The sequence below is a fragment of the Acipenser ruthenus genome, unplaced genomic scaffold (assembly GCF_902713425.1).
Source record: "Acipenser ruthenus unplaced genomic scaffold, fAciRut3.2 maternal haplotype, whole genome shotgun sequence".
In the NCBI taxonomy this organism is placed as follows: Eukaryota; Metazoa; Chordata; class Actinopteri; order Acipenseriformes; family Acipenseridae; genus Acipenser; species Acipenser ruthenus.
This window is the reverse complement of record NW_026708334.1, coordinates 37,207-61,940: the sequence shown is the minus strand read 5'-3', so window position 1 is coordinate 61,940 and position 24,734 is coordinate 37,207. Positions and strand designations below refer to the sequence as shown.

Genomic DNA, 24,734 nt, shown 5'->3' with positions numbered 1-24,734 from the left:
TTCAGAGGGCTGTGTAGTTGTACTGTATTTACGACAGCTGTTTAAAAAACTACAACTCCCAGAATATCCCGCGCGTCCACAGACGCCACTTCCTCCAGACACACTAAGATGGCACCCACCAGAAAGCAACACGCGAGTTTGGGGTTTGAAATACCATCCGGATTTACAGGTAACAGAACCGGGGGCTGGGGGGGGGGGGTTCGGTTTAACGGACCGGTTCCGAGCATGAAATAAAGCCGATACCAGCGGAGTAATGCAAAGCGGGGCGGGAGAGACGAGCTTAGACCTCAAAATAAGGCAACGCGTTTGTTTGTGTTATAAAACACGACACGTCCCGACACGTTTATTTTTTATTTTTTTATTATCCCCGTAGTGAGTTGTTTTAATGACTTTGTTGTTTTTTTTTAATGCGGTTTGACTGAGTTTATAAATGTGTGCGTTATTTACGAGCGCAGGCGCAGTCAGGGTATCGTTGAATTGTCCGTTTCCCCCCCCTCTAAACTCAGAATAAAATCCACCTACTTATCTGTCTGTTACTTTTTTTTTTTGAAAACCGATAATTTTTTTTTTTTATTAATTCCCGATTCCAATATCCTTCAGGTTAATTTGCATTGATATGTTCGAGACGTCATAATGATAATAATATTAATTTGCAGTAAAACCTGGACTGGATCACACTGCTGTGCAATAGGAGTCTGATTCCCAGCCCTGATCTCTCTGTCTAAATATCCCACAGTTCCCAGCAATATCCTGTAGCTCTCTTCACTATAAAATCAGCTACAAACCTCCTTCAACCAAAGTCTATCTACAGGGCTGGGAATCAGACTCCCGCTGCACAGCAGTGTGATCCAGTCCTGGTTTCACTGGGAGTTTAATAATCAGACACACCTGAGCTTGTTAGCGAGACACACTGGGGGCTGATCAAGCTGGTAGCAGTAAAACCTGGACTGGATCACACTGCTGTGCGATAGGAGTCTGATTCCCATCCCTGATCTCTCTGTCTAAATATCCCACAGTTCCCAGCAATATCCTGTAGCTCTCTCCACTATAAAACCAGCTACAAACCTCCTTCAACCAAAGTCTATCTACAGGGCTGGGAATCAGACTCCCGCTGCACAGCAGTGTGATCCAGTCCTGGTTTCACTGGGAGTTTAATAATCAGACACACCTGAGCTTGTTAGCTAGACACACTGGGGGCTGATCAAGCTGGTAGCAGTAAAACCTGGACTGGATCACACTGCTGTGCGATAGGAGTCTGATTCCCAGCCCTGGTGTTAAAAATGTGTTGAATCTTTCACGGTCAGGAAATTTTAAACTGTGTTGTGTTTTCTCCATTCCCAGCGATCCCAGTAAAGTTTCAGCTGACCAGTAAGTCCCACCATTACCTTTATGTGAAGGAGCACAGGGTGCGATCTGAGAACAACACCAAAAGGCCGCTGGACAGGACTCTCTTTGTGCTCAACATCCCCCCCTATTGCCCGGAGGTCAGTATTCCACCCTGTGTGACTTATTATTATTATTATTATTATTATTATTATTATTATTAATGAGTTGTTCAGCGGAGGCTTCATCTCCCAGAGCGACTTCCAGAGACTAGGGGGGTGAACTCTGCATCATCAACAACTGCTGCTGCTGCTGCTGCTGCAGAGTCACTTCCAATAGGAGCTCGTTTGTTTGACGTCTCATCCGAAGGACGGAGCACAAGGAGTTGAAGCGACTCGCTCAGGGTCACACACACACACACACACACACACACACACACACACACACACACAGAGGGAGTCAGTGGCTGAGCCGGGATTTGAACCTCCTGGTATCGAGACCCCTTTTCTCGAACCCGCTGGGATCACACACCTTCCTGTAATGTTAAAATTTGTTTTTCAAAATATTTTGCTATAACTATGTGTGTCTCTCAAAACTCCACTTTTTATTTTTTTTCCCCCTCAGGAATGTTTGTACCGAATTCTGTCCCCCTGCGGTCTGATCCAGTCCATAGAACTGAAGGAGAAGCCCGGCCCAGAAGAGGAACCAGAACCAGAACCAGCACCATCCAAACACTTCAGAACCCAGAGCAGCAAGGTGTGAAAAAATATCAATTCAACAGCAAACGTTTCCACTAGAAGTCTCTCTCAGCGTCTTCAGTGTAAATTCAACGGCAAACGTTTCCACTAGAAGTCTCTCTCAGCGTCTTCAGTGTAAATTCAATGGCAAACGTTTCCGCTAGAAGTCTCTCTCAGCGTCTTCAGTGTAAATTCAATGGCAAACGTTTCCACTAGAAGTCTCTCTCAGCGTCTTCAGTGTAAATTCAACGGCAAACGTTTCCACTAGAAGTCTCTCTCAGCGTCTTCAGTGTAAATTCAATGGCAAACGTTTCCACTAGAAGTCTCTCTCAGCGTCTTCAGTGTAAATTCAACGGCAAACGTTTCCACTAGAAGTCTCTCTCAGCGTCTACAGTGTGAATGTTTTGTATTTTTTGAACAGGGTTTCCTCGTGGCTTACGTGGTTTTTAAAAAAGCCTCCAGTGTGACAGCAGCCAAAAAACTGAGACCGAAAGAAGCCATCGTTCTGTCAACGGAGAAACAACCAATCAAAACAGGCCTGCAGAGTGAGTGACGGGAGAGGGGGAGGGTCTTAATGTGATCGTAGCTACCTGTTACCTCCTTCAACCAAAGTCTATCTACAGGGCTGGGAATCAGACTCCCGCTGCACAGCAGTGTGATCCAGTCCTGGTTTCACTAGGAGTTTAATAATCAGACACACCTGAGCTTGTTAGCTAGACACACCGGGGGCTGATCAAGCTGGTAGCAGTAAAGCCTGGACTGGATCACACTGCTGTGCAATAGGAGCCTGATTCCCAGCCCTGATCTCTCTGTCTAAATATCCCACAGTTCCCAGCAATATCCTGTAGCTCTCTTCACTATAAAATCAGCTACAAACCTCCTTCAACCAAAGTCTATCTACAGGGCTGGGAATCAGACTCCCGCTGCACAGCAGTGTGATCCAGTCCTGGTTTCACTAGGAGTTTAATAATAAGACACACCTGAGCTTGTTAGCTAGACACACTGGGGGCTGATCAAGCTGGTGGCAGTGAAACCTGGACTGGATCACACTGCTGTGGGATAGGAGTCTGATTCCCAGCCCTGTAGTAATACTACTGTCTGACTCTCTCTCTCTCTCTGTATCTCTGTGTATTTCTGCCTGTCTCTCTCTCTTTGTGTCTCTTTATCGCTCTCTGTCTCTCTGTCTATCTCTATCTCTGTCTCTATCTCTCTGTGTCTCTCTCTGTCTATCTCTCTCCTCTGTCTCCCCTCTCCTCTCTCTTCCCCCTCTCTGTGTATATCTCCCTCTCTTCCCCTCTCCTCCTCTTTCTCTCCCCCCTCTGCGCTCTCTCCCCCCTCTCCCTCTCCTCTCTCCCCCCTCTCTCCGTCTCTCCTCCTCTCTGCGCTCTCTCTCTGTCTCTCTCCCCCTTTCTCCCCCTCTCTCTCCCCCCTCTCCCCTTCTCTCCCCCTCACTCTCTCTCTCTCTCTCTCTCTCTCCCTCTCCCCCTCTCTCAGTTGAAGTTCACTTCAGTGTACAGGCTCTTCACAGACCTGACAGGAGCAGAGGTATTCACAGATCAGTTTCAGGGTGTGTTTTTGAATCTGTGTTTCTGCAGGGTGGGTGGCACAGTACAGCAGCGCCTCCCTTCTGCAGGCTGATGAACTGCAGGCTGAGGTTGATGCTTTCATGCAGGCTCACGACAAGAGAGTGGCGGAGGTGAGGAGCGAGGAGGAGTGTGTGTGTGTGTGTGTGTGTGTGTGTGTGTGTGTGTGTGTGTGAGTGTGTGTGTCTCTGTGTGTGTGTGTGTGTGTGTCTATCTGTGTGTGTGTGTGTGTCTGTGTGTGTGTCTGTGTGTGTGTCTGTGTGTGTGTGTGTGTGTGTGAGTGTGTGTGTCTCTGTGTGTGTGTGTGTGTGTCTATCTGTGTGTGTGTGTGTGAGTGTGTGTGTCTCTGTGTGTGTGTGTGTGTGTCTATCTGTGTGTCTGTCTGTGTGTGTCTCTATATTAACCCTCTCCCCCTCTCTCTCTCTCTCTCAGGAGTCCGCTCGTCTCGCGGAGGGAGACGGGGTCCCGGACGGGGAGGGCTGGGTGAAGGTGACTCGAGGGGGGCGTCGCCCGGCCCTCCCCCGAACCGAGGCGGCCAATCTGAGAGCCGTGGAGGCGGAGCGTCGGAGGAGAGCCAAGAAAGAGCTGCTCAACTTCTACACCTGGCAGCACCGAGAGAGCAAGAGAGAGCGTGAGTGAAACCAGCCTTTAACACACGGTGAAACCAGCCTTTAACACCCAGTGAAACCAGCCCTTAACACCCAGTGAAACCAGCCTTTAACACCCAGTGAAACCAGCCTTTAACACCCAGTGAAACCAGCCTTTAACACCCAGTGAAGCCAGCCTTTAACACCCAGTGAAACCAGCCCTTAACACCCAGTGAAACCAGCCTTTAACACCCAGTGAAACCAGCCCTTAACACCCAGTGAAACCAGCCTTTAACACCCAGTGAAACCAGCCTTTAACACCCAGTGAAACCAGCCTTTAACACCCAGTGAAGCCAGCCTTTAACACCCAGTGAAGCCAGCCTTTAACACCCAGTGAAGCCAGCCTTTAACACCCAGTGAAACCAGCCCTTAACACCCAGTGAAACTGGCCTGCATGGAAATAGACTCCTGTCGCACAGCAGTGTGATCCAGTCCAGGTTTTACTGCTTCCAGCTTGATCAGCCCCCAGTGTGTCTAGCTATCAAGCTCAGGTGTGTCTTATTATTAAACTCCTAGTGAAACCAGGACTGGATCACACTGCTGTGCAGCGGGAGTCTGATTCCCAGCCCTGTAGATAGACTTTGGTTGAAGGAGGTTTGTAGCTGATTTTATAGTGGAGAGAGCTGCAGGATATTGCTGGGAACTGTGGGATATTTAGACAGAGAGATCAGGGAGGGGAATCAGACTCCTATCACACAGCAGTGTGATCCAGTCCAGGTTTTACTGCTACCAGCTTGATCAGCCCCCAGTGTGTCTCGCTAACAAGCTCAGGTGTGTGTCGGTTTTATTTGTATTTTTTAAAAAATTTTTACAGACATCGCAGAGCTGAGGAAGAAGTTTGAAGAAGACAAGCAGAGGATCGCGATGATGAGAGAGCAGAGGAAATTCAAACCTTACTGAGAGAGAGAGGAGAGGAGAGGAGAGGAGAACGGAGAGGAGAGGAGAGGGGAGAGGAGGGGAGATTCAAACCTTACTGAGAGAGGAGAGGAGAGGAGAGAGAGGAGGAGAGAGGAGAGGAGAGGGGAGGGGAGATTCAAACCTTACTGAGAGAGGAGAGAGGAGAGGAGGAGAGAGGAGGGGAGATTCAAACCTTACTAGGAGAGGAGAGGGGAGAGAGGAGGAGAGAGGAGGGGAGAGGAGATTCAAACCTTACTGAGAGAGAAGATAAAGGAAAGAGAGAGAGGAGATAGAGAGAGAGAAAGGAAGAGAGACACTCCGTTCAGCCCCTCAGAGCTCGTCCTGCAGCTGATGGATCTCAGAACTTTGTCAAGTCGGGTCTCGAAGGATCCCAGCGATTCAGCATCAACAGCGTGGCTCCGTAACCCACGGCAACGCTTGGTAACCCTCGGTAACCCCCTCGCCCCCCCCCTTACAAATTTCTATGACACCCTCGTCCACACAGTCCCTTATAAAGTCATGTTTTATTGTCGTAAGTGATGATTAATTACTGTAACAATAATAATATTAAAAACACGAAATGCAATTTTTATTTTTTTTTTAAAACACAAAAAACAAACTCTTGTTTAGTTTTGCTGTCAGAAGTCTATTTCTTTATTTTATTGTCAATAATAAATAGACAAATTTAGACCCAATTTTTCTGTTCAAGTTTTTGTTTGAGTATCAAAGCCTGAAAAAAAGAGTCAAGTACTTTTCTAATGTTGTTCATTTTTGGAAGAAGGGATTCTATATTATACTGTAGCGTCAAACTGAACAGGATTGTGGAGCTCTGTCTGTCTGTCTGTCTGTCTGTCTGTCTGTCTGTCTGTCTGTCTGTCTGTCTGTCTGCAGCTTTAATGACACTAAACTCTTTTCAGAATGTAGTAAACTAACACAGACCCCAAGAAGAAGGGATTCTATATTATACTGTAGCGTCAAACTGAACAGGATTGTGGAGCTCTGTCTGTCTGTCTGTCTGTCTGTCTGTCTGTCTGTCTGTCTGTCTGTCTGTCTGTCTGCAGCTTTAATGACACTAAACTCTTTTCAGAATGTAGTAAACTAACACAGACCCCAAGAAGAAGGGATTCTATATTATACTGTAGCGTCAAACTGAACAGGATTGTGGGGCTCTGTCTGTCTGTCTGTCTGTCTGTCTGTCTGTCTGTCTGTCTGTCTGCAGCTTTAATGACACTAAACTCTTTTCAGAATGTAGTAAACTAACACAGACCCCAAGAAGAAGGGATTCTATATTATACTGTAGCGTCAAACTGAACAGGATTGTGGGGCTCTGTCTGTCTGTCTGTCTGTCTGTCTGTCTGTCTCTCTTTCTCTTTGTGTCTCTGTGTGTGTCTCTCTGTGCAGTGGGAGTCTTCTCCTCAGCCCTGGTTCTGGGGTCTCAGCGGGGTCTGGTTCTGGTTCTGGGGTCTGTAGCGGGGTCTGGTTCTGGTTCTGGGGTCTCAGCGGGGTCTGGTTCTGGTTCTGGGGTCTGTAGCGGGGTCTGGTTCTGGTTCTGGGGTCTCAGCGGGGTCTGGTTCTGGTTCTGGGGTCTGTAGCGGGGTCTGGTTCTGGTTCTGGGGTCTCAGCGGGGTCTGGTTCTGGTTCTGGGGTCTCAGCGGGGTCTGGTTCTGGTTCTGGGGTCTGTAGCGGGGTCTGGTTCTGGTTCTGGGGTCTCAGCGGGGTCTGGTTCTGGTTCTGGGGTCTCAGCGGGGTCTGGTTCTGGTTCTGGGGTCTCAGCGGGGTCTGGTTCTGGTTCTGGGGTCTCAGCGGGGTCTGGTTCTGGTTCTGGGGTCTCAGCGGGGTCACAGTTTGGCAGCGCTGTCGATGCTGGAGCTCCATGCAGGGCTGCTCAGGAATCTCCCCACGATCGGGGACACTTTCTCGGGCTGGTTGAGATGCACGTGGTGGTTCCCTGGAACTGACTCCAAACGGAAATGAGACTGAGAGAGAGGGAGAGCGGAGAGAGGGGAGGGAGAGCGGAGAGAGGGGAGGGAAGAGAGGAGAGGAGAGGGAGGAGAGGAGGTGATAGGGGGAGAGAGGGAGAGGGAGACAGGGAGAGCAGAGAGAGGAGACAGAGGGAGGAGAGGGAGATAGAGAGGGAGACAGGGAGAGGAGAGGGAGGAGAGGGAGAGCGGAGAGAGAGGAGGAAGGGGGAGGGAGAGAGATGGAGAGAGGAGGAAGGGGGGAGGGAGAGAGACAGAGAGGGAGGAGAGAGACACGGAGAGAGGGGGAGAGGAGGATAGTCAGGAGAGAAAGAAAGAAAGAGCGGGGGGAGAGAGAGAGAGAGAGAGATTTAAAATAGTTCTAGTGGCCGGCCGGTCACTACAGAGATGAAAATAAGACGAAATAACTTTACTACACTTTACTGCACTTCGCTGTCTCTGTATTTGTCGCTTCAGACGGCTGCAAACGCCACAGTATGAGATTAAGAGGAAAATAATAGTTTTAAATTATTACAATTTTTTTTTAAAAATGCAACAGCTATTATTTATTTCTTAGCAGACGCCCTTATCCAGGGCGACTTACAATCGTAAGCAAATACTATAACCACCCCCTGCTGTACCTCTCCGAGCGAGTCTCGAAATCCCTGCAGCAGCTTATCCGGGTTCAATATTGCCATTTTCCGAATTCCCTCATCGGCCCTGAGATAAAAAAAAAAAAAAAAAAAAAAAGTCAACCGGCCTGTCGGTGACATCATCGGTGACATCATCACCCCCCCCACGCCCCCCCCCCGTCGCCACGGCAGCGCGTTCACAAACAGAACAGGGATAAGAATCAGAGAGCTTCCTGACAACAGGAGAAGAGCTTCAAACAGAGAGAGGCAATAATGAGACAGACAGACAGACAGACAGACAGACGGAGAGAGAGACAGACGGAGGCCCAGAGAGACAGACGGACGGAGAGAGAGACACACAGACAGACAGACGGACGGAGGGACAGACGGACGGAGGTGCAGACAGACAGACAGACAGACGGACGGACTTGCAGACGGACGGAGGTACAGACGGACGGACGTGCAGACGGACAGACAGACAGACAGACGGAGGTACAGACAGACAGACAGACAGACAGACGGAGGTACAGACAGACAGACAGACAGACGGACGTGCAGACGGACAGACAGATAGACGGACGGAGGTACAGACAGACACCCCCCTGCACCCCCACAATCTGATCATTCTCGCGCAATATAGAAAAGTGACACGGCACTAAAAGATCAGGTAGAAAAAAAAAAAAATACATTTCTAGAAAAATACAGATGTTCTAGACTGTTCTAGACTCACAGCACAATCAGGACACTGGCGGTGATTCTCTTCTGTAACTGCAGGCTCTGCTCTAGAGTTACCCTCGCAATGTTTGTCTGTGAATATAAGAAATACATTGATATAGAGACTGCTGTAGAGACTGGAGACTGCTGTAGAGACTGGAGACTGCTGTAGAGACTATAGAGACTGTAGAGACTAAAGACTGCTAGAGAGACTGTATAGAGACTGCTGTAGAGACTGCTGTAGAGACTGGAGACTGCTGTAGAGACTATAGAGACTGTAGAGACTAGAGACTGCTAGAGAGACTGTATAGAGACTGCTGTAGAGACTGGAGACTGCTGTAGAGACTATAGAGACTGTAGAGACTAGAGACTGCTAGAGAGACTGTATAGAGACTGCTGTAGAGACTGGAGACTGCTGTAGAGACTGGAGACTGCTGTAGAGACTGGAGACTGCTGTAGAGACTATAGAGACTGTAGAGACTAAAGACTGCTAGAGAGACTGTATAGAGACTGCTGTAGAGACTGTATAGAGACTGCTGTAGAGACTGGAGACTGCTGTAGAGACTGGAGACTGCTGTAGAGACTATAGAGACTGTAGAGACTAAAGACTGCTAGAGAGACTGTATAGAGACTGCTGTAGAGACTGTATAGAGACTGCTGTAGAGACTGGAGACTGCTGTAGAGACTGGAGACTGCTGTAGAGACTATAGAGACTGTAGAGACTAAAGACTGCTAGAGAGACTGTATAGAGACTGCTGTAGAGACTGTATAGAGACTGCTGTAGAGACTGGAGACTGCTGTAGAGACTGGAGACTGCTGTAGAGACTATAGAGACTGTAGAGACTAAAGACTGCTAGAGAGACTGTATAGAGACTGCTGTAGAGACTGTATAGAGACTGCTGTAGAGACTGGAGACTGCTGTAGAGACTGGAGACTGCTGTAGAGACTATAGAGACTGTAGAGACTAGAGACTGCTAGAGAGACTGTATAGAGACTGCTGTAGAGACTATAGAGACTGTAGAGACTGGAGACTGCTGTAGAGACTATAGAGACTGCTGTAGAGACTATAGAGACTGTAGAGACTAAAGACTGCTAGAGAGACTGTATAGAGACTGCTGTAGAGACTGTATAGAGACTGCTGTAGAGACTGGAGACTGCTGTAGAGACTGGAGACTGCTGTAGAGACTATAGAGACTGTAGAGACTAGAGACTGCTAGAGAGACTGTATAGAGACTGCTGTAGAGACTATAGAGACTGTAGAGACTGGAGACTGCTGTAGAGACTATAGAGACTGTAGAGACTGGAGACTGCTGTAGAGACTATAGAGACTGTAGAGACTAAAGACTGTAGAGAGACTGTATAGAGACTGCTGTAGAGACTGGAGACTGCTGTAGAGACTATAGAGACTGGAGAGACTAAAGACTGTAGAGAGACTGTATAGAGACTGCTGTAGAGACTGGAGACTGCTGTAGAGACTATAGAGACTGGAGAGACTAAAGACTGTAGAGAGACTGTATAGAGACTGCTGTAGAGACTGGAGACTGCTGTAGAGACTGTAGAGACTGTAGAGACTAGAGACTGCTAGAGAGACTGTATGGAGACTGCTGTAGAGACTATAGAGACTGTAGAGACTAAAGACTGCTAGAGAGACTGTATAGAGACTGTAGAGACTAGAGACTGCTAGACAGACTGTATAGAGACTGCTGTAGAGACTGGAGACTGCTGTAGAGACTGTAGAGACTGTAGAGACTAGAGACTGCTAGACAGACTGTATAGAGACTGCTGTAGAGACTGGAGACTGCTGTAGAGACTGTAGAGACTAGAGACTGCTAGAGAGACTGTATAGAGACTGGAGACTGCTGTAGAGACTATAGAGACTGTAGAGACTAAAGACTGCTAGAGAGACTGTATAGAGACTGTAGAGACTAGAGACTGCTAGACAGACTGTATAGAGACTGCTGTAGAGACTGGAGACTGCTGTAGAGACTGTAGAGACTGTAGAGACTAGAGACTGCTAGAGAGACTGTATAGAGACTGTAGAGACTAGAGACTGCTAGACAGACTGTATAGAGACTGCTGTAGAGACTGGAGACTGCTGTAGAGACTATAGAGACTGTAGAGACTAGAGACTGCTAGAGAGACTGTATAGAGACTGTAGAGACTAGAGACTGCTAGACAGACTGTATAGAGACTGCTGTAGAGACTGGAGACTGCTGTAGAGACTGTAGAGACTGTAGAGACTAGAGACTGCTAGAGAGACTGTATAGAGACTGTAGAGACTAGAGACTGCTAGACAGACTGTATAGAGACTGCTGTAGAGACTGGAGACTGCTGTAGAGACTATAGAGACTGTAGAGACTAAAGACTGCTAGAGAGACTGTATAGAGACTGCTGTAGAGACTGTATAGAGACTGCTGTAGAGACTGGAGACTGCTGTAGAGACTGGAGACTGCTGTAGAGACTATAGAGACTGTAGAGACTAGAGACTGCTAGAGAGACTGTATAGAGACTGCTGTAGAGACTATAGAGACTGTAGAGACTGGAGACTGCTGTAGAGACTATAGAGACTGTAGAGACTGGAGACTGCTGTAGAGACTATAGAGACTGTAGAGACTAAAGACTGTAGAGAGACTGTATAGAGACTGCTGTAGAGACTGGAGACTGCTGTAGAGACTATAGAGACTGGAGAGACTAAAGACTGTAGAGAGACTGTATAGAGACTGCTGTAGAGACTGGAGACTGCTGTAGAGACTATAGAGACTGGAGAGACTAAAGACTGTAGAGAGACTGTATAGAGACTGCTGTAGAGACTGGAGACTGCTGTAGAGACTGTAGAGACTGTAGAGACTAGAGACTGCTAGAGAGACTGTATAGAGACTGGAGACTGCTGTAGAGACTATAGAGACTGTAGAGACTAAAGACTGCTAGAGAGACTGTATAGAGACTGTAGAGACTAGAGACTGCTAGACAGACTGTATAGAGACTGCTGTAGAGACTGGAGACTGCTGTAGAGACTGTAGAGACTGTAGAGACTAGAGACTGCTAGACAGACTGTATAGAGACTGCTGTAGAGACTGGAGACTGCTGTAGAGACTGTAGAGACTGTAGAGACTAGAGACTGCTAGAGAGACTGTATAGAGACTGGAGACTGCTGTAGAGACTATAGAGACTGTAGAGACTAAAGACTGCTAGAGAGACTGTATAGAGACTGTAGAGACTAGAGACTGCTAGACAGACTGTATAGAGACTGCTGTAGAGACTGGAGACTGCTGTAGAGACTGTAGAGACTGTAGAGACTAGAGACTGCTAGAGAGACTGTATAGAGACTGTAGAGACTAGAGACTGCTAGACAGACTGTATAGAGACTGCTGTAGAGACTGGAGACTGCTGTAGAGACTATAGAGACTGTAGAGACTAGAGACTGCTAGAGAGACTGTATAGAGACTGTAGAGACTAGAGACTGCTAGACAGACTGTATAGAGACTGCTGTAGAGACTGGAGACTGCTGTAGAGACTGTAGAGACTGTAGAGACTAGAGACTGCTAGAGAGACTGTATAGAGACTGTAGAGACTAGAGACTGCTAGACAGACTGTATAGAGACTGCTGTAGAGACTGGAGACTGCTGTAGAGACTATAGAGACTGTAGAGACTAAAGACTGCTAGAGAGACTGTATAGAGACTGCTGTAGAGACTGTATAGAGACTGCTGTAGAGACTGGAGACTGCTGTAGAGACTGGAGACTGCTGTAGAGACTAGAGACTGTAGAGACTAGAGACTGCTAGAGAGACTGTATAGAGACTGCTGTAGAGACTATAGAGACTGTAGAGACTGGAGACTGCTGTAGAGACTATAGAGACTGTAGAGACTGGAGACTGCTGTAGAGACTATAGAGACTGTAGAGACTAAAGACTGTAGAGAGACTGTATAGAGACTGCTGTAGAGACTGGAGACTGCTGTAGAGACTATAGAGACTGGAGAGACTAAAGACTGTAGAGAGACTGTATAGAGACTGCTGTAGAGACTGGAGACTGCTGTAGAGACTATAGAGACTGGAGAGACTAAAGACTGTAGAGAGACTGTATAGAGACTGTAGAGACTAGAGACTGCTAGACAGACTGTATAGAGACTGCTGTAGAGACTGGAGACTGCTGTAGAGACTGTAGAGACTGTAGAGACTAGAGACTGCTAGAGAGACTGTATAGAGACTGGAGACTGCTGTAGAGACTATAGAGACTGTAGAGACTAAAGACTGCTAGAGAGACTGTAGAGACTAGAGACTGCTAGACAGACTGTATAGAGACTGCTGTAGAGACTGGAGACTGCTGTAGAGACTGTAGAGACTGTAGAGACTAGAGACTGCTAGAGAGACTGTATAGAGACTGTAGAGACTAGAGACTGCTAGACAGACTGTATAGAGACTGTAGAGACTAGAGACTGCTAGACAGACTGTATAGAGACTGCTGTAGAGACTGGAGACTGCTGTAGAGACTGTAGAGACTGTAGAGACTAGAGACTGCTAGAGAGACTGTATAGAGACTGTAGAGACTAGAGACTGCTAGACAGACTGTATAGAGACTGCTGTAGAGACTATAGAGACTGTAGAGACTAAAGACTGCTAGAGAGACTGTATAGAGACTGTAGAGACTAGAGACTGCTAGACAGACTGTATAGAGACTGCTGTAGAGACTGGAGACTGCTGTAGAGACTGTAGAGACTGTAGAGACTAGAGACTGCTAGAGAGACTGTATAGAGACTGTAGAGACTAGAGACTGCTAGACAGACTGTATAGAGACTGCTGTAGAGACTGGAGACTGCTGTAGAGACTATAGAGACTGTAGAGACTGTATAGAGACTGTAGAGACTAGAGACTGCTAGACAGACTGTATAGAGACTGCTGTAGAGACTGGAGACTGCTGTAGAGACTGTAGAGACTGTAGAGACTAGAGACTGCTAGAGAGACTGTATAGAGACTGTAGAGACTGCTAGACAGACTGTATAGAGACTGCTGTAGAGACTGGAGACTGCTGTAGAGACTATAGAGACTGTAGAGACTAGAGACTGCTAGAGAGACTGTATAGAGACTGTAGAGACTAGAGACTGCTAGACAGACTGTATAGAGACTGCTGTAGAGACTATAGAGACTGTAGAGACTAAAGACTGCTAGAGAGACTGTATAGAGACTGTAGAGACTAGAGACTGTATAGAGACTGCTGTAGAGACTGGAGACTGCTGTAGAGACTGTAGAGACTGTAGAGACTAGAGACTGCTAGAGAGACTGTATAGAGACTGTAGAGACTAGAGACTGCTAGACAGACTGTATAGAGACTGCTGTAGAGACTGGAGACTGCTGTAGAGACTATAGAGACTGTAGAGACTAGAGACTGCTAGAGAGACTGTATAGAGACTGTAGAGACTAGAGACTGCTAGACAGACTGTATAGAGACTGCTGTAGAGACTGGAGACTGCTGTAGAGACTAGAGACTGTAGAGACTAGAGACTGCTAGAGAGACTGTATAGAGACTGTAGAGACTAGAGACTGCTAGACAGACTGTATAGAGACTGCTGTAGAGACTGGAGACTGCTGTAGAGACTATAGAGACTGTAGAGACTAGAGACTGCTAGAGAGACTGTATAGAGACTGTAGAGACTAGAGACTGCTAGACAGACTGTATAGAGACTGCTGTAGAGACTGGAGACTGCTGTAGAGACTGTAGAGACTGTAGAGACTAGAGACTGCTAGACAGACTGTATAGAGACTGCTGTAGAGACTGGAGACTGCTGTAGAGACTGTAGAGACTGTAGAGACTAAAGACTGCTAGAGAGACTGTATAGAGACTGCTGTAGAGACTATAGAGACTGTAGAGACTAAAGACTGCTAGAGAGACTGTATAGAGACTGCTGTAGAGACTGCTGTAGAGACTGGAGACTGCTGTAGAGACTATAGAGACTGTAGAGACTAAAGACTGCTAGAGAGACTGTATAGAGACTGCTGTAGAGACTGCTGTAGAGACTGGAGACTGCTGTAGAGACTATAGAGACTGTAGAGACTAAAGACTGCTAGAGAGACTGTATAGAGACTGCTGTAGAGACTGGAGACTGCTGTAGAGACTGTAGAGACTGTAGAGACTAAAGACTGCTAGAGAGACTGTATAGAGACTGCTGTAGAGACTATAGAGACTGTAGAGACTAAAGACTGCTAGAGAGACTGGAGACTGCTGTAGAGACTGTATAGAGACTGGAGACTGCTGTAGAGACTATAGAGACTGTAGAGACTAAAGACTGCTAGAGAGACTGTATAGAGACTGCTGTAGAGACTGCTGTAGAGACTGGAGACTGCTGTAGAGACTATAGAGACTGTAGAGACTAAAGACTGCTAGAGAGACTGTATAGAGACTGCTGTAGAGACTGCTGTAGAGACTGGAGACTGCTGTAGAGACTATAGAGACTGTAGAGACTAAAGACTGCTAGAGAGACTGTATAGAGACTGCTGTAGAGACTGTACAGAGACTAGATACTGCTGTAGAGACTATAGAGACTGTAGAGACTAAAGACTGCTAGAGAGACTGTATAGAGACTGCTGTAGAGACTGCTATAGATGCTGCTGTAGATACTGTATAGAGACTGCTGTAGAGATTGTACAGAGACTATTGATACTGCTATAGAGACTAGATACTGCTGTAGAGACTGTATAGAGACTGCTATAGAGACTGCTGTGAGGATGCAGGTCTGTATAGACTCTATAGAGACTGCTGTGAGGATGCAGGTCTGTATAGTCTCTATAGAGACTGCTGTGAGGATGCAGGTCTGTATAGACTCTATAGAGACTGCTGTGAGGATACAGGTCTGTATAGACTCTATAGAGACTGCTGTGAGGATACAGGTCTGTATAGACTCTATAGAGACTGCTGTGAGGATACAGGTCTGTATAGACTCTATAGAGACTGCTGTGAGGATACAGGTCTGTATAGACTATAGAGACTGCTGTGAGGATGCAGGTCTGTATAGACTCTATAGAGACTCCTGTGAGGATGCAGGTCTGTATAGACTCTATAACAGGTCTGTATAGACTCTATAGAGACTGCTGTGAGGATGCAGGTCTGTATAGACTCTATAGAGACTGCTGTGAGGATGCAGGTCTGTATAGACTCTATAGAGACTGCTGTGAGGATGCAGGTCTGTATAGCCTCTATAGAGACTGCTGTGAGGATACAGGTGTGTGTATAGACTCTATAACAGGTCTGTATAGACTATAGAGACTGCTGTGAGGATGCAGGTCTGTATAGACTCTATAGAGACTGCTGTGAGGATACAGGTCTGTATAGACTCTATAGTGACTGCTGTGAGGATACAGGTGTGTGTATAGACTCTATAACAGGTCTGTATAGAGACTATAGAGACTGCTGTGAGGATACAGGTCTGTATAGACTCTATAGAGACTGCTGTGAGGATGCAGGTCTGTATAGACTCTATAGTGACTGCTGTGAGGATACAGGTGTGTGTATAGACTCTATAACAGGTCTGTATAGACTCTATAGAGACTGCTGTGAGGATGCAGGTCTGTATAGTCTCTATAGAGACTGCTGTGAGGATGCAGGTCTGTATAGTCTCTATAGAGACTCCTGTGAGGATGCAGGTCTGTATAGACTCTATAACAGGTCTGTATAGACTCTATAGAGACTGCTGTGAGGATGCAGGTCTGTATAGACTCTATAGAGACTGCTGTGAGGATGCAGGTGTGTGTATAGACTATAGAGACTGCTGTGAGGATGCAGGTCTGTATAGACACTATAGAGACTGCTGTGAGGATGCAGGTCTGTATAGACTCTATAGAGACTGCTGTGAGGATGCAGGTCTGTATAGACACTATAGAGACTGCTGTGAGGATGCAGGTCTGTATAGACACTATAGAGACTGCTGTGAGGATGCAGGTCTGTATAGTCTCTATAGAGACTGCTGTGAGGATGCAGGTCTGTATAGACTCTATAGAGACTGCTGTGAGGATACAGGTCTGTATAGACTCTATAACAGGTCTGTATAGACTCTATAAAGACTGTTGTGAGGATACAGGTCTGTATAGACTCTATAGAGACTGCTGTGAGGATGCAGGTCTTTGTCGCCCTCACCAGGTTAAGTCGGAAATCACGGTTAAATACAAGCCCTGAGAGAGAGAGAGAAGAAAAATCATCAGAAAATAAAAACACACAAGCTTATTACAAAATAAAACACACACACGCACACACACACATGCACACTGACACACACACACACGGACACACACACACACTGATACACACACACACACACACACTGATACACACACGCACACACACACTGACACACGCACACACTGACACACGCGCACACACATGCACTGACACACACTGACACACGCACACACACTGACACACACACACTGTGATACACACACACACTGATACACACACACGCACACAGACATGCACTGACACACACACACACAGACACACTGACACACGCACACACAGACACACTGACACACACGCACACACACACACACACGCACACACACACTGACACACACTGACACACACACACACACACACACTCTCTCTCACCTCCGGGCACCTCAGTGCTGCCTCTCTGCAGCAGGATGAGAGCTGATTCCTCACACAGGGAGGAGTTAGCAGAGAGGAGCCTGAAACACAAACACAGAGAGAGAGACACTGAAACACAGAGAGAGAGAGAGAGACACACTGAAACACAGAGAGAGAGAGAGAGAGACACTGAAACAGAGAGAGAGAGAGAGACACTGAAACAGACAGAGAGAGAGAGAGACACTGAAACACACAGAGAGAGAGAGAGACGCTGAGACACTGAAACACAGGGAGAGAGACACACTGAAACACACACACACACACACACACACAGACACTGAGATACACTGAAACACACAGAGAGAGACACTGAAACACACACACACAGAGACACTGAGATACACTGAAACACACAGAGAGAGACACTGAAACACACACACACACACACACAGACACTGAGATACACTGAAACACACAGAGAGAGACACTGAAACACACACACACACAGACACTGAGATACACTGAAACACACACAGAGAGAGACACTGAAACACAGAGAGAGAGAGAGAGACACACTGAAACACAGAGAGAGAGAGAGAGAGACACTGAAACAGAGAGAGAGAGAGAGACACTGAAACAGACAGAGAGAGAGAGAGACACTGAAACACACAGAGAGAGAGAGACACTGAAACACAGAGAGAGAGAGAGAGAGAGACACTGAAACAGAGAGAGAGAGAGACACTGAAACAGACAGAGAGAGAGAGAGACACTGAAACACACAGAGAGAGAGAGAGACGCTGAGACACTGAAACACAGGGAGAGAGACACACTGAAACACACACACACACACACAGACACTGAGATACACTGAAACACACAGAGAGAGACACTGAAACACACACACACAGAGACACTGAGTTACACTGAAACACACAGAGAGAGACACTGAAACACACACACACACACACAGACACTGAGATACACTGAAACACACAGAGAGAGACACTGAAACACACACACACACAGACACTGAGATACACTGAAACACACACAGAGAGAGACACTGAAACACACACACACACACACACAGACACTGAGATACACTGAAACACACACAGAGAGAGACACTGAAACACACACAGACACTGAGATACACTGAAACACACAAACACAGAGACAGAGATACACACTGAGAGACTGAAACACAAAGACACAGAGACACACTGAGACACAGTGAGAGCCTGAAACACACACAGAGAGACACTGAAACACACACACACACGCTGAGACACTGAGAGACAGAGACAGCTTGCTCAACATCTTGTGAGCTGAAGAAGATCCCGAGCGAGTTTCATCCCAGTCGGACGAGCGCGTCTCGAGAGGTGTGTGAAACTGTCAGCGAGACAGACAGACAGACTAGCCCCGCCCACCCGGACCTCTGACCTCTGACACGCCTCCTCGGGGGGGTAGACTTTCCCTGGCCTCGCCTCGCTCTCGTACCCCAACATCTCCTCCATTCCTTTACGAACCAGCCGGGGGATTTCATCCTGAGAGAGGAGAGGAGGGGGAGAGAGTGAGGGGGGAGGGAGGAGGGAGGAGGGAGGAGGGAGGAGAGGAGAGATGAAGACGGGAGAGGGGGAGAGGAGAGGAAGAGAGGGGAGAGAAGAGAGGAGGGGCAGAGGAGAGATGAAAACGGGGGAGAGGAAGAGAGGAGGGGAGAGATGGAGAGGAGGAGGGGAGAGATGAAGACGGGAGAGGGGGAGAGAGGAGAGGAAGAGAGGGGAGAGAGGAGAGGAGGGGAGGGGAGGAGATCAAAAGGGGAGAGGAGGGGGAGAGGAGAGATGAAAAGAGGGGGGAGAGGAGAGAGGAGGGGAGAGATGGAGAGGAGGAGGGGAGAGATGAAAGGGGTGAGAGGAGAGGAGAGATGAAAAGGGAGAAGGGAGGGAGAGAGGAGGGGGGAGAGAGGAGAGAGAGGGGAGGAGAGAGAGGAGAGAGGAGAGGGGAGAGAGAGGAGAGAGGGGAGAGAGGGGAGGAGAGAGGGGAGGAGAGAGGAGAGAGAGGGGAGAGGAGAGGAGAGAGAGGGGAGGAGAGGGAGAGGAGAGAGAGGAGAGAGAGGAGAGGAGAGAAGAAAAGGGAGAAGGGAGGGAGAGAGGAGGGGGAGATGAGGAGGGGAGAGGAAGAGGAGAGGGGAGAGAAGAGAGGAGAGGGGAGAGAGGGAGAGGAGGGGGAGAGGAGAGGAGATGAAAAGAGGGGGGAGAGGAGAGAGGAAGAGAGGAGGAGGGGAGAGATGAAGAGGGGAGAGGGGAGGGAGAGGAGGGGAGAGAAAGAGGAGAGAGAGTGAGGAGGAGAGGGGAGAGATGAAAAGGGAGAGGGGAGAGAGGAAGAGGGCAGGAGGAATATGAATGGATAATTTTGATAAGCATCCCAGCAATGTTAGTACCCAGCGAACACCGCATCACACACACGAGCTTACAGCCTCTGTGGGTAAGAATCCGTAGGCATCCAGTATGACCAGCTTATCCACCATCTCTGGAAACAGCGCACTGAACTGCAATACAAACCAACAAGGGAATGAAACAGGGGAAACCAGCCCTGATAACAGAGTCCCGCTGTAACAGCACAGCGTGATAAAACACAGAGAGGTCTGGTGAAGCACAGGGAAGCATTGTAAAGCACAGAGAGGTCTGGTAAAGAATAGGGAAGCATTGTAAAGCACAGAGAGGTGTGGTGAAGCACAGGGAAGCATTGTAAAGCACAGAGAGGTCTGGTAAAGCATAGGGAAGCATTGTAAAGCACAGAGAGGTCTGGTAAAGCATAGGGAAGCATTGTAAAGCACAGAGAGGTGTGGTGAAGCACAGGGAAGCATTGTAAAGCACAGAGAGGTCTGGAAAAGCATAGGGAAGCATTGTAAAGCACAGAGAGGACTGGTAAAGCATAGGGAAGCATTGTAAAGCACAGAGAGGTCTGGTAAAGCATAGGGAAGCATTGTAAAGCACAGAGAGGTCTGGTAAAGCATAGGGAAGCATTGTAAAGCACAGAGAGGTCTGGTAAAGCATAGGGAAGCATTGTAAAGCACAGAGAGGTCTGGTAAAGCATAGGGAAGCATTGTAAAGCACAGAGAGGTCTGGTAAAGCATAGGGAAGCATTGTAAAGCACAGAGAGGTCTGGTAAAGCACAGGGAAGCATTGTAAAGCACAGAGAGGTCTGGTAAAGCATAGGGAAGCATTGTAAAGCACAGAGAGGTCTGGTAAAGCACAGGGAAGCATTGTAAGGAAGTCACATTAACAGTATACTCACCAAACAAGCCACGTTGCCACCTAAATGGAAAATAAATGACTATGAATCTCGAGATATAGCCCGATCATCACCCAAACCCGCGAGAGACAGATATTAACAGGTAATAATAAACAGCGAAGTAATCAGTCGAAATGATTATTGATCGGATTTGCTTACCCATGCTGTGACCCAGAATTGAAAACGTCTTCCATTCTAACGCTGAAACATAAGAAAAACATATGCAAATATATTTGCATATATATATATATATATATATATAATGTATGTATCAATCAGACTAGCTGTAGTTTGGGGCTCTAGTGCCTTCGTCAGTGTTCTTTTGTTCCCCGTATTGACAGTGCTATGGCAGGTGATTCAGTCCCCACACCCCTTTGAAGGTGTTATTTTTTACCTTTAGCTACTCTGAGAACGTCGTTCACATAGGCTGGGAAGCTGTAATGGGCTCCAGGAGATCTGTGTGATGAGAGTCCATGTCCTGGGAAATCCATCGCTAGATACTGGCATTCTGAAACCACAAGAGCGATTATATTATAATCACTATTAATATGAGTCACAGGGGTGGGAATCAGACTCCTATCCCACAGCAGTGTGATCCAGTCCAGGTTTTACTGCTACCAGCTTGATCAGCCCCCAGTGTGTCTAGCTAACAAGCTCAGGTGTGTCTTATTATTAAACTCCTAGTGAAACCAGGACTGGATCACACTGCTGTGCAGCGGGAGTCTGATTCCCAGCCCTGTAGATAGACTTTGGTTGAAGGAGGTTTGTAGCTGATTTTATAGTGAAGAGAGCTACAGGACATTGGTGGGAACTGTGGGATATTTAGACAGAGAGATCAGGGCTGGGAATCAGACTCCTATCGCACAGCAGTGTGATCCAGTCCAGGTTTTACTGCTACCAGCTTGATCAGCCCCCAGTGTGTCTAGCTAACAAGCTCAGGTGTGTCTTATTATTAAACTCCTAGAGAAACCAGGACTGGATCACACTGCTGTGCAGCGGGAGTCTGATTCCCAGCCCTGTAGATAGACTTTGGTTGAAGGAGGTTTGTAGCTGATTTTATAGTGAAGAGAGCTACAGGATATTGCTGGGAACTGTGGGATATTTAGACAGAGAGATCAGGGCTGGGAATCAGACTCCTGTCCCACAGCAGTGTGATCCAGTCCAGGTTTTACTGCTACCAGCTTGATCAGCCCCCAGTGTGTCTAGCTAACAAGCTCAGGTGTGTCTTATTATTAAACTCCTAGTGAAACCAGGACTGGATCACACTGCTGTGCAGCGGGAGTCTGATTCCCAAGGACCCCAAACTCACCCCCTTTTACCTTGAGGTAGCAGTGGTATTAGCCTGTCGAAAGAGTTGGCGTTGTCCAACCAGCCATGCAGGCACAGAACCGGACGCCCCTCACGAGGACCCCAGGACTTGGCGGCGATGTGGCCCCATGGGACAGGAAATCGCAGTTCTGTGACTTTAAAAAAAAAAAAAAAAAAAAAAAAGTGTTTTTGTTTTCAATTTAAAAGCCACCCCCTTATTCAGCCAGCGACCCACAAGGCCCTGGGGCTGGGGTGACCGAGAGAGTGCGGCAGATTATCAGAAAACAAGGCAAAGAAACTGAGAAATTCCTTCAGTTACCAGACGTGTTTTAAAAAAATTAAAAAATCACAAACTAGGTGTTTCTTTCACAACTGCACACTTATTTCATCAGCGACCGCTGAGTCCCAGGTCATATTCCCTTCTCTGTGGGAAATAGTGCTAAGATAATGAGTGAGGCTGTGTGGTCAAAGCAGGTTAGAGAAAAGGGGGTCTCGATAACAGGAGGTTCAAATCCCGGCTCAGCCACTGACTCCCTGTGTGTGTGTGTGTGTGTGTGCGTGCGTGTGTGCGTGACCCTGAGCGAGTCGCTTCACCTCCTTGTGCTCCGTCCTTCGGATGAGACGTCAAACAAACGAGCTCCTATTGGAAGTGACTCTGCAGCAGCCACTGACTCCCTGTGTGTGTGTGCGTGTGTGTGTGTGCGTGTGTGTGTGACCCTGAGCGAGTCGCTTCACCTCCTTGTGCTCCGTCCTTCGGATGAGACGTCAAACAAACGAGCTCCTATTGGAAGTGACTCTGCAGCAGCCACTGACTCCCTGTGTGTCTGTGTGTGTGTGTGTGTGTGTGTGTGTGTGTGTGTGTGTGTGCGTGACCCTGAGCGAGTCGCTTCACCTCCTTGTGCTCCGTCCTTCGGATGAGACGTCAAACAAACGAGCTCCTATTGGAAGTGACTCTGCAGCAGCAGCAGCAGCAGTTGTTGATGATGCAGAGTTCACCCCCCTAGTCTCTGGAAGTCGCTTTGGAGAAAAAGCCTCAGCTGAACAACTCTTTAATAATAATAATAATAATAATAATAATAATAATAATAATAATAATAATAATAATAACCTTTCTGGCCCATAGACGAGATTGATAAACGTCTGGCCAGCTGGAACATTATCTGATCTTCTGTTGAAAAAAAAAAAAAATCATTAATTTACTATTGATTTTGAATTGAATTTATGATTACTGCTCCCCTAGAAGTAACATTGATAGTGATAATGCAATAAGAGGTGAGAGAATGGATTTTAAAGATGGTCAGCGCTCCTTTAAAGGGAAGGACCAGCGATACTGTTAATAAAGCTAATAAGAGGTGAGAGAATGGATTTTAAAGATGGTCAGCGCTCCTTTAAAGGGAGGGGCCAGCGATCCTGTTAATAAAGCTAATAAGAGGTGAGAGAATGGATTTTAAAGATGGTCAGCGCTCCTTTAAAGGGAGGGGCCAGCGATACTGTTAATAAAGCTAATAAGAGGTGAGAGAATGGATTTGAAAGATGGTCAGCGCTCCTTTAAAGGGAGGGACCAGCGATACTGTTAATAAAGCTAATAAGAGGTGAGAGAATGGATTTTAAAGATGGTCAGCGCTCCTTTAAAGGGAGGGACCAGCGATACTGTTAATAAAGCTAATAAGAGGTGAGAGAATGGATTTTAAAGATGGTCAGCGCTCCTTTAAAGGGAGGGACCAGCGATACTGTTAATAAAGCTAATAAGAGGTGAGAGAATGGATTTTAAAGATGGTCAGCGCTCCTTTAAAGGGAGGGGCCAGCGATACTGTTAATAAAGCTAATAAGAGGTGAGAGAATGGATTTTAAAGATGGTCAGCGCTCCTTTAAAGGGAGGTACCAGCGATACTGTTAATAAAGCTAATAAGAGGTGAGAGGATGGATTTTAAAGATGGTCAGCGCTCCTTTAAAGAGAGGGACCAGCGATACTGTTAATAAAGCTAATAAGAGGTGAGAGAATGGATTTTAAAGATGGTCAGCGCTCCTTTAAAGGGAGGGACCAGCGATACTGTTAATAAAGCTAATAAGAGGTGAGAGAATGGATTTTAAAGATGGTCAGCGCTCCTTTAAAGGGAGGGACCAGCGATACTGTTAATAAAGCTAATAAGAGGTGAGAGAATGGATTTTAAAGATGGTCAGCGCTCCTCTAAAGGGAGGGACCAGCGATGCTGTTAATAAAGCTAATAAGAGGTGAGAGAATGGATTTTAAAGATGGTCAGCGCTCCTTTAAAGGGAGGGGCCAGCGATACTGTTAATAAAGCTAATAAGAGGTGAGAGAATGGATTTTAAAGATGGTCAGCGCTCCTTTAAAGGGAGGGACCAGCGATACTGTTAATAAAGCTAATAAGAGGTGAGAGAATGGATTTTAAATACAAGGGCAGTAAACGTCATATTAATTTTAGTGTAATTTTAAGTAGTACAGTTACCGATAGATATCTATATGTATAAAAACACACCTCAACGACACATCGCATTACAATAATATTATTTCTAGTCTTATTTAACTACAGCTAGGAAATACAAGCATACACATGAACAAATATAACGAAACACTAAGAAAATATTCAACAAAAAGTCACGGTTTGGTGCTCATGCATCCTACGGTTGTAACATTTTGTATTTTAATAATATTTATATAATTATTCAGCGAAATTTTTAACCTTGTACTTTGAACGACGAGTTTTCACGGAAAGAACCGGCTATTGACTCCGCCCAGAAAAACAGTCTACGGGTCACAGTGGACCAATCAGAAGCCGAGTCTGCCACGCCGTGACCGGCCGTACGCCAATCAGAATGTTACCAGATCCGTAAGCCAATCGGGATTCGCGAGCGGTCTTTTGTTGTCTAAATAGTCATCCAATCGGAAAAAAATGTTTGGAATTCTGACGCAGGCGGTTTACCCAATCAGGAGTTAGCGTGACAATTCTTTTTTTTTTTTTTTTGTATTTTCTAGCCAATAAGAAAAGGCGGGGTCGTTTTTTTTTAATTTTTTTAACCAATCGCGTTCTCATAAAATAAAATAATA

At 46.8% G+C, this 24,734-nt stretch overlaps 2 protein-coding genes across 2 annotated transcripts; one reads left to right on the top strand and one right to left on the bottom strand.

The window, feature by feature from the left end:
• The first annotated feature begins 82 nt into the window (after nt 1-82).
• LOC117432558 (ribosomal RNA-processing protein 7 homolog A) lies at nt 83-5,882 on the top strand. The gene is made up of 7 exons (XM_059020880.1): nt 83-169; nt 1,342-1,484; nt 1,948-2,079; nt 2,482-2,605; nt 3,656-3,756; nt 4,076-4,274; nt 5,105-5,882. The coding sequence occupies exons 1-7, from the start codon at nt 109-111 to the stop codon at nt 5,188-5,190; spliced, it is 846 nt and encodes a 281-aa protein (XP_058876863.1). The 5' UTR covers nt 83-108; the 3' UTR covers nt 5,191-5,882.
• A 955-nt stretch (nt 5,883-6,837) lies between these two features.
• Nucleotides 6,838-24,434, bottom strand: LOC131731638 (serine hydrolase-like protein). The gene is made up of 13 exons (XM_059020878.1): nt 24,370-24,434; nt 22,776-22,835; nt 21,679-21,822; nt 20,754-20,867; nt 20,519-20,560; nt 20,363-20,382; nt 19,539-19,613; nt 18,509-18,612; nt 17,087-17,166; nt 16,616-16,650; nt 8,508-8,584; nt 7,787-7,865; nt 6,838-7,163 (listed from the first exon to the last, which is right to left on the bottom strand). The coding sequence occupies exons 2-13, from the start codon at nt 22,822-22,824 to the stop codon at nt 7,026-7,028; spliced, it is 957 nt and encodes a 318-aa protein (XP_058876861.1). The 5' UTR covers nt 22,825-22,835; nt 24,370-24,434; the 3' UTR covers nt 6,838-7,025.
• Nucleotides 24,435-24,734: the final 300 nt, after the last annotated feature.

Coding starts and splice junctions, on each gene's coding strand:
- LOC131731638 (XM_059020878.1), bottom strand. CDS start 22,824: ATGTTCCAGCTGGCCAGACGTTTATCAATCTCGTCTATGGGCCAGAAA. Junction 20,383..20,518: donor AATTCTGGGTCACAGCATGG/GTAAGCAAATCC, acceptor TTTTCCATTTAG/GTGGCAACGTGGCTTGTTTG. Junction 7,866..8,507: donor GCCAGTGTCCTGATTGTGCT/GTGAGTCTAGAA, acceptor TTTTTATCTCAG/GGCCGATGAGGGAATTCGGA.
- LOC117432558 (XM_059020880.1), top strand. CDS start 109: ATGGCACCCACCAGAAAGCAACACGCGAGTTTGGGGTTTGAAATACCA. Junction 170..1,341: donor AATACCATCCGGATTTACAG/GTAACAGAACCG, acceptor CTCCATTCCCAG/CGATCCCAGTAAAGTTTCAG. Junction 4,275..5,104: donor CCGAGAGAGCAAGAGAGAGC/GTGAGTGAAACC, acceptor AAATTTTTACAG/ACATCGCAGAGCTGAGGAAG.